At 45.8% G+C, this 9140-nt stretch overlaps 1 protein-coding gene across 19 annotated transcripts in view; it reads left to right on the forward strand.

The window, feature by feature from the left end:
- KLC1 (kinesin light chain 1) overlaps positions 1 to 9140 on the forward strand; it is a 64649-nt gene that overhangs the window by 51748 nt on the left and 3761 nt on the right. For 7 of the 19 annotated variants that reach the window (XM_023628484.2, XM_023628485.2, XM_070249332.1 and 4 more), the window contains one exon: positions 345 to 475. The exons of 4 other annotated variants lie outside the window; for them this stretch is intronic. In XM_023628484.2, the coding sequence (XP_023484252.1) occupies positions 345 to 475 (131 nt within the window). Of the gene's footprint in view, positions 1 to 344; positions 476 to 4513; positions 4581 to 5751; positions 9018 to 9140 lie in introns of those variants that run through there. 8 more of the 19 variants (XM_023628481.2, XM_023628482.2, XM_070249327.1 and 5 more) reach the window with 2 other exon arrangements.

Here is a 9140-nt window from a genome sequence, read left to right on the forward strand (position 1 = left end):
TTAATTTTCTTAAGACTTTTTGTGTGTGTTATCGTCTGTTTCAAAACAGCAATATAATTCATTTTCCTTTGGGGATATTATAGCTTTTGTTTGAATGAGCTTCATGTTCAGAGGTTTTCATGATCATTGGATTATCTGTAATGAAATTTAAAATGGGTAGATTTCTGTTTAAAGTGTGTTTACATAAATGGCAAATTGGTAATTTCTGTAGGAATCATATCACCAGCAAGTCACAGACAAGCAGGTCACTTGTGATGTAAATTCTTGTTTTCATTCAGCTTTGCCTCTTGAGGGGTTGGGGGGAGAACCATCTGCACCTTCACGTTTGTTCACGTTTTTTTCAGGATGGCACTGGATCTTTAAAACGCAGTGGTTCCTTTAGCAAACTCCGGGCTTCAATTAGACGCAGCAGTGAGAAGCTGGTTAGGAAGCTGAAGGGAGGAAGTGCACGAGAGAGTGAGCCCAAGAACCCTGGGTAATTATCTCCAGCCCTGCCGCCCGTCCTGCCACGCCACCCACGGCCGTTCTCTTCGAGCACAGCGTCCTCACCCGCAGGCTTCAGGAAGCCATCCAGCTCATTTCCCTCACTCTAGCAATGGAGAAGTTTAGTAGTTTCAGTCTTTCTTTCCCCAGGATAGGTTGAGAAATAATTGTGAAACTTCCTGTTTTTAGAGGCTAAAAGGGCTGATGCCTTTAAAAGAAATTTATGGAATTCCTTGGTTTTGTTACATGTTCAAAGAAAGCCTTAGCAGTGAGAAGTGGGGATATGAGATTAAAAGAGTGAGCATATTAACTTGTTTACTCTAGATGTACATTTAATTCGTAAATTAGCATCAGTTTAGATCCTTTAGAATTACTTTTAATCTTTTAAAATCAAATGCTAGCTACCATTAAATTTGTAAGTATTAGTATAGGGAGGAAAATGGTTTTTAAATAGAAGGATCACAATTTCGAGAGTTTAAGGAGTTTCTTCAGGAGAGTTAAAAAAACTTAGGTTTTTTATGTATTTAAAAAAAGGTTCAGTTGTGCATCTTAGAGTCTTTTGAGCGATAACATTTACATTGTCAAAGAAATTTGGTTCTGAGATATTCTTTGTTTATAAGGTGTATCAGAGGCATGGTTCTTTGTACTTCTCTGTTAGAGTGTTAACAAATTGCCCCGGTATCTGGGTTATTTCTGATGTAAACAGCCACCTGTTTTTGGATGCATTTCTCCCAGAAGCATTGTTTTGTCAGCTGTTCTATGAAACTCAACTTCCTAAATGCTTCCTACTCTTTAAAGATTGACTCTTAGTAAAACCGTGTTTTACGAGTGATCCCACTTTAAGTTCTGTGGGTAACAATTCTGATGTCTCAGCAGTGTGAGGCCAAGTTCCTTTGGACCACGTATTGGAAGTATTAAAGTTCTAAGTCTTTTCAGTTGTCTCCTTTGCTATTTTAAGGTATGTCCGGTCTTGTTCCTCTCGCTGTCAGTGACAGTCTAACTCTGCGATTCCTGCTGTGATCCAGGCCCCGCTCCAGGATCAGCCCCTCAGCTGGGGGAGCAGAGGCCCAGGTCTGCTCTTAGCTCTGTGCCCCCTAGATCTCTCTCTGCTTGTGGATAAACATGTTTCTTGATGGCTTTTGAGACAAGAGGCGTCATTCGATTTTTCTAGGTGGCTGTTGCTTTGCTTCTGTGAAATATTTACAAGCCCGTTTCTCTGTAGGGAGTTTTAGGAGCTCCGTAGATGTTTGTTGTGAAAACCACCTGGAAGATCCAGTGTTTGAAGCCAGTCTAGGCTTCTGGAAGTATGTGGGGCTTAGCAGCAGATTGCTGTCCTGCTCTCTGGCTAGCACCAAAGTGCCCATGATGAGACAAATGAACACTTATTTGGGGAAGCAGATTCTAAATTGCCTTTGGAGTAAAGGGCTCTTGTTTTCGAATATTTACAAATTTCCAGAACTAAAATGATAGATTATTGTCTGTCTCTCTGAATTTTGAAAGGTTAAACATTTTTTCTTACAGTGTTACAAGAATCTGAACAGATTGTCGTGCGACCACTTAGTTTCCATTCCTTTGATGGAGCTGATGAGTAGAAGTGATCTGTACGTCACTGTGCTGTGCACAGGCGGCTATTAGTTCCTCCAGGGTAAACGCACTGGTCATTGGAGGTTCTGGATGTTGTGAAGCTTTTTAAACGCAAAGTCCAATTCTGGGACTAAGTCCTATGACGTGGACCTTCCTTCCCATGTGGCAGAGTTCAGAATTTTTCATTCTCTTTCTTCCATTTGTTCTTTCTTCACTGTGATCGAACAATGTGCAAACACTCCCCAACGTGGTAAATATTCACAGTACTGAAAACACTTTGCCAGCCTGACCTGGTGTAAAATAGACCTTTACACTTGCATGTACTAACATTTTTCATGTGTAATATTATTTAAGATGATGCCTGACTGAACTTTTTGAAAAACTAAATGACTTTAGAGATTTCATCCCATAAAGTACATAAAATGGAATAATCTTTCCAGGTAAGAGTAACAGATTTTATTAACTGGACCGGTGGTTCTCAGACTTAAGCGTGCATCAGCATCTCGTGGAGCGTTTGTAGAACACAGACTACTAGGCTCTGCCCCTCGCTTTATGATACAGTGGGTCTGAGGGGCTGCCCAAATTTGCCTTCCTGGCAAGTTCCCAGGTAGGGCCAGTGCTCCTGGCCTGGGATTGTGTTTCGAGGATCACTGACCTAGGAGTCCAGGAGCCGTGTTGGCAGCTCTCCGTTGAGAGTGACTCCACTGAGCTTCCACACTAATGCTGTGAGCACCACAGGTTTACGTGAACACTTTGGGCGCAGTTCGGGAGAGTCAGCGAAGAGTCGTTGACAGGAGTCAAGTTGTTTTCACTTTCCTCTTGTAATGAAAAGGGAGTTTGAGGGAAAAGGTTGCATAGCTTTCTTAGAAAAAGTTAATTGGCCAGCTAAATAATAGAATAATTAAATATGCCAGAATATAATTTATGTGTGATTTGGTTTGATTTTATCGTTTGTTCTTGATTAGTTCTAGGTAGAGAAAAGCTGACTCAGAACTCCAGCGACACTTGTGTGGAATTCACTGGGATGTTTTTGCTTTGTCCTGATTGGGACATTTTGGGAGTGAGTTTTACTTAAGGATAAGTAAATGAAGGTCTTTGCTTTTGGTGTAGTTTATTTACTGAGAACTTAGCGTTTGTCGTTTGCCAGGAGCTGTGCTCATGGTGCTGGCGGAAACGTGGGCCGTGACCTTGGCCTTCACTCCCTGTTCTGGAGCGTTCCTGTGTGTGTGTCTGCCTGTGCTCACCCCTCAGACGTGTGCTTCAGCCTCACAGCCGTGCCCCCAGCTCACAGAGTACACGATAGTGTTCTCTGTTTGTGTCATAGCTAGTTCACAGTCAGAATTACGGATCCTTGCACACATTTGAAAATAACCCTTAGCATCAGTTATTTTAGCTTTAAAAGCTAAGGTGACTTTCTGTTTGAGGGCGTCTGTGGTGGTAAGCAAGTGTAGTAATTTTATGATAGCCGTAATTTAACTTTAGGTTATAAGGAAATTTGTAGGATATTTTAGAAAGTTTTTTAAAAGTGTCAAATGGGAGAAAAGGTAAATGTATGTAAAAATCACTGTATTCCTTTATGTAAAGCCATGAAATTTGTTTTAAATTTTGGTTTATAAGCAGAGAAATACTGGCTTCAGAGTTTATTTTACTAATAAAAATTTTGTTTTTCCCTACTTTTAATATAGAAAAATACATAAAATACAGAATATATTTATGTATCTGATCTTTTTTTTTTTTTTTGAGGAAGATTAGCCCTGAGCTAACATCCACCACCAATCCTCCTCTTTTTTGCTGAGGAAGACTGGCCCTGAGCTAACGTCCATGCCCATCTTCCTCTCCTTTATACGAGGGATGCCTGCCACAGCATGGCTTGCCAAGCAGTGCCATATCCGCACCTGGGATCCGAACTGGCAAACCCTGGGCTGCGCCACCGGGCCAGCCCTATGTATCTGATCTTCACAGTGAGCTTCAAGTGTCTCTTTCTGACATGCTCACTGAGGGTGATGGTTTTACGTGGATCCTTGAGGTCCCCTGCCCGAGACTCACCTGACAGGGCGCTGTGGACTCACCTGCTGAATCAGAGGGTTGCATCGGCAGAGCCTCTCGGCTCCTATGTGAGCCAGGTTTTAAAAAGTGAAAGTAGACTGACACTTGGAGATTACGTGTGGTACTTTTAACGCAAACATTTTGCCCAGAAAGACACAGAGAAGCTGCCCTTTTATTCTACCTGGCGCTGAGTACAGTTAGACCTGGGACATGTCTGTTCAGAATTGGGTGGGCATCCCGGTCCGAGCGAGAGAAAGGCCCCTTCTCCCTTAGGGACGGTTCCAGGGACCCCCTCCAGAAGTAACAGAGGCCTTTGAGGGGTGGCTTAGCTGTGTTTCCTCCTCCTGGTTGACCAATGTGTTGATGGTTTGTCCTTGCATGTGCACTGTCCGGGTTGCAGCATGAAGCGTGCCTGTTCTCTGAATGTCCTTAACGTGGGTGGCAAGGCAGCTGAAGACCATTTCCAAGTAAGGAGCTCTGCCCTGCTTAACGTCCTTGACCACCTTGACCAGGCTAGCCGGGCTGGCCGCACACCATGCTCGGCACCACTGCTGTTTCAGTAGTCTTTTGGTGAACATGGACATATTTCTGATTCTTAGACGAATAGGCACCCTGATATTTTCATATTCTGCATTAACTCGATTATGTGAATTATAGGAATGTTCACATTGTGGACATGCTCAGTATATTAATTAATTATCTTTAAAAATAGTTTAATTGACCTAATTAAAAATTAAATAATTCTGATAAAGTAATAGGAAAACTTGGCCACTTAATTTATATTAAATTAATAAATGTATTAACGTGTATGATTTTAGTCTCTAATAAGTTTATAAGTAATTCATTGTTTAGTTAAGCTGTTCAGTGTTTTAAAACTATTCAAAACGTTACTAACATAAGTGACACACTGTCACTTTGATACTAAGATGTTTAGCACTTTGTCAGCTGTCCGAGTCAGGAACATGTTACTTTTGCATTCAAAACTGTGGGCATCCTATTCTCTATCAAAAATGGCCTTTTTATTTGCCATTTCTTTTCCATGTCTGGTATAACTGTCAGTGCGGCCAGGCTCCTGGACCCCAGCACCTGGCCTTGTTTCTCAAGTGTGCCCAGCAGACCAGGGAGCTTGAACTTAGGTGGAGAGAAACCTGTGACTTAGCAGTCACTGCTGCTCCGCCGGTGTCCAGACTTCCTCACTTCCTGCTCACTGCACCTGTTGAGTCAGTGGCTGGTGCAGTGACCCAGTCCAAGTGAGAAAGTGTTTGATGTACACTGACAGTAACGGGCCTGGCAGGGATGCTGACCTCACCCGTAGCACCCTGGGAGCTGACTGTTCCCTGGGTGCTTGTCACCAGGCCTCTAGTTAGAAGCTACAAGATGCTGGCAGGATGTTGGTTAGTTTGCTTTAAGCCCTCCTGGTTATGAGAGTAAAAGCAGGGACTTTTGTTTTAAAAGGCCTGAGCTGACAGTTCTCTCACTCCTGGTTCTTGGTGTTTGCACCTGCATGTGTGAGCATCAGGACTCTGGTGCATTGACTGAGAGTCGTGCGGCTGTTACTGGTAGAGCTAAGACCACGTGAAGCTGGGGTCATTTGAAGTACTGGTTAAGTATAATTTTTCCGTTTATTTTTTCATGCAGGAACGAAATAATTGTCTGGCAGACTCGAGAGCTCTGAGTGCCAGCCACACTGACCTGGCCCACTGAGGGTCAAGGCAGAGCTAGATAAAATCCCCGAGACTAACGAAGCCCTGAGACCCTCAAAGCTTTGCCAAGCCCCTCCTCACTCCACACGGAAGGCCCCCCACCGGGGTCGCTTCCTTTTCTAGATAGTGACCTCCACCGACCCCTGGAGGTTGCCCCGAATTCCGTTCAGCAGTCTGCAGTCCTAGTGACCGAGAGCTGCCGAAGCGTGAACGTGAGACCTGGCCCGGCGCGGCGGCCTGGGGAGGCAGACTTGGCACCAGCAGCCGGCTTCAGCATGTTCAGAATCGGCACTGCTCATGGACACTTGAACTTATCTGCCACAACACCAAAATCTGTTTTAAATTTTAATAGTGTATTAAGGCTGTAAATTAAGAGTCTGGAACCTTAACCTACATCCTTTTAGAATAAGCATCTAATGATCCGTGGCAGTAATGCCTAGAATTTAGAGGAAAGTGTCTGATGAGAAATGGGAGAAATGAGTAACTTGCCGGGAGGCCTGCTTCCCTCTGGGGCTCTGGTTCTCGAGTCCCAGTGCCTGTGGTGTGGGACCCCTGCCTCCCGTTCTGCTGCACACGCCTGGGCTCCCACGCCCACCCCTCTTCCTCTCTTCGGGCCCCTGTACACTAAGCTTCTCTTTGTACGGTTAAGTAACACAGAGTAGACTTTGACAGGAACATTTTCAAATCAACCCTAAGGCATTATTCCTTAAGGGGAATCTGTAAGAGTAACCGGTAGGGTCAGGAAATACTAAGCAAATGACAAGGTGTCGGTAACTGCAGATGACGACAGCTGTGCAGAGGGGCAGGTGAGCCGGAATATGAAGACTCGGCCTTTAGATTCAAAGAAGATTGGAAACACTGAGCATTCTCGTGAACTGCTGTCAGGTTTTGATTTTAATTTAGTTTAATGTAATGACATAGGTGGTGTCACAGCAAAGCACTTGTTTTTGTTTGCTCCCAGCCACCTTTTCCTCGTGAATGCACTGGGCTGGGGGACCTGCGCACTGAGGGCTCACTGGGAGCGTCTCCGTCAGGCAGGCATGTGTCCTCAGGCCAGCATGGCTTCAGGGCTGAGGGCTGGAGGTAGCAGCACCGGGGTTTTGGGTACAGCGAGGCTAGGCCGTGCACTTTCTTTAAAGGTTTTCTGTCATTTGATAAGAAATTACCTCATGGCATAGATTGCTTGTGTTTGAGGCAGTGTGCTGGTCTCCTCCCAGGGACAGGGGCTCTCTAGTGTGTGTGGGTCCTGCATTGAAGGTGCCGGCGGGGCTGACACGGTCTCCTTTGGCTGTGCTCCTTTCCTGGGCTCCTGACTCTGTTTAGGTTTTGCAGTTTCTGATGGATCAGGAACTTATTTTCTAAATGCTATCTAGAAGTGTTCAAAAAACCCGATGTGTTGTGAGACACCACCAAAAAAGAAAGAAGAGAGCAAAGCCGTGTCCTTTTGTGGACACTGGCTCTTTGAAGTTCACACTTTGGGTGCCATGGGGCAACACGTGGTGTTGCCTGGATGCAGTTTGCTGTGTCTGTGCCACATTATCGCCAGGGGACAGGGACCAAGGCACTGTCCCTCTCCTCCCTTGCACTCCAGGTAAAGTTTTCTTCTCCCCAGCCACACGCCGGCACGTTGGAAACCCACTCAGTTTCCCTTAGTGGATAGTTCTCTCTGGAAAAAGAAGGGGCGTTTAGAAAGAATCAACATGGAGCTGAAAATAGAATCTAAAGTTCCTGATTGGTGGAAATGGCCCATCTTTGCAGAAGCTTCTGTTGCACTTGTGCAGGCTTCGAGCCTGCCAGCCCCAGCCCCCCTGGGGGCCGTGGTCGCCTTTGCAGGGCTGTGTGGAAGCAGTGATGGGGTAAGAGAATCCACCGGGCCTCCAGGAAGCCAGGTGCTAGAACCTTCCTGTTGCAGAGGGGATGCTACTCAGGGATCTGCAATTTCTGACTTTCGAACTTGGATCAAAACAGAAAGGAGGCAGGTTGTAACCTCCTCCAAGCCTGGTTGTCTGAATTTTAACCTTCCTGGAGAGAAGAGCAGTGGGTCTGCCGTCCCTCCTCCTCAATATTTTCCTTTCCTGGGGAGCGGACCTTAGGGGAGCCAGCACCCATTTCTACAGTTTCTATCAAGTAGCGTGCTCCTGGCCAGAGGACAGACAGGAAGTGGACGAGAGCCGACAGGTATCTGCAGGGCCCGCCTCTGCACGTGGTTGAACAGGGGGCCTGTCTGAGGGCAGAGGGTGTGGGAGAGCCGGGGCCTGCAGCACTGGGTCTTTGTGTTCACAACGCTGGGGGATCCAGAGAGTTATTTTCTGTAATTTAAAAAAAACCCTATCATTTGTTTGGTCAGAAAGCTGCTAGAAATATCATGTAATTAGAAATTCAGTGTTTATAGTAAGATTATATAAATATTGCTAAGGATATGTAGTTTATAATTTATGAAACATCTTTCACTGTCAACTTTAGAGAATGTTCTTGGAAGGCATGTTGTGTGCGTGAGGCTAACCTCTGATAAGTGTATGTTTGCCCTTATTTTTGAGCACTGTACTCTACAATTGTCAGATTTCTGAACTCTAGGAGGGCCCGTGATAGCCCCGACCAAAGGTGTGCCCACGTCAGTTGAGCAAGTCTTGGCAGGGCAGACAGCGTTGCCGACATCCTCGGGGAGGTGCCTCTGGGCAGGTCCATACACACCCACGTCCTCTGCTGTGAATTAGTTCCCCAACACTATGGGGAATCAGAGTGGTTTATACCATGGTGTGGAACTCACCCTGGGGGATCATGGGTCTGTGTGGACTGTCTGACGAGCCCAGAGAGCATGTCATGGAGGGGAGTGTGCACCTAGAAGCCCCAGGACGGCAGGCTGCTGTTGGGTGCTCCTCAGGGAGCTGGGCCTCCACACCCATCACTGCCCCTGCGCCGCACACCCGGGGGAATTGTGGGTGTTCTGAGACACCAAGAGGAAGCCTTCCTGCAAACGTGTCCTCGGCCTTGGGGGCAGCCCAGCGGGCATGTGGGCTGCCCAGGGCTGAGTGCTGGTGCTGGGCTCCACTTGCCGGAGTGTGGGTCGTCCTTTAAGTGTATGTTCTGTCCTGGAACTGTTGTTTTCCTTTCTCATTGTCAGTGTGAGTTGCCTAGGAAATTATGTGAAATGTTTATGTTACAAAAATAAAGTGTTTTATTTCCTGTTGTCAAGTCCCTGCACATTTTGCAGAAAGGCTCTTTTGTAAAACTCCAACCCTAAAAGATCTTTTTCCTGTTTTACACCAGCCATTCTTAACCGTAAGGGGTCAGACTACTTTGAAAATATGATGAAAGTTATAAATG

The sequence above is a fragment of the Equus caballus genome, chromosome 24 (assembly GCF_041296265.1).
Source record: "Equus caballus isolate H_3958 breed thoroughbred chromosome 24, TB-T2T, whole genome shotgun sequence".
Classification (NCBI taxonomy): Eukaryota; Metazoa; Chordata; class Mammalia; order Perissodactyla; family Equidae; genus Equus; species Equus caballus.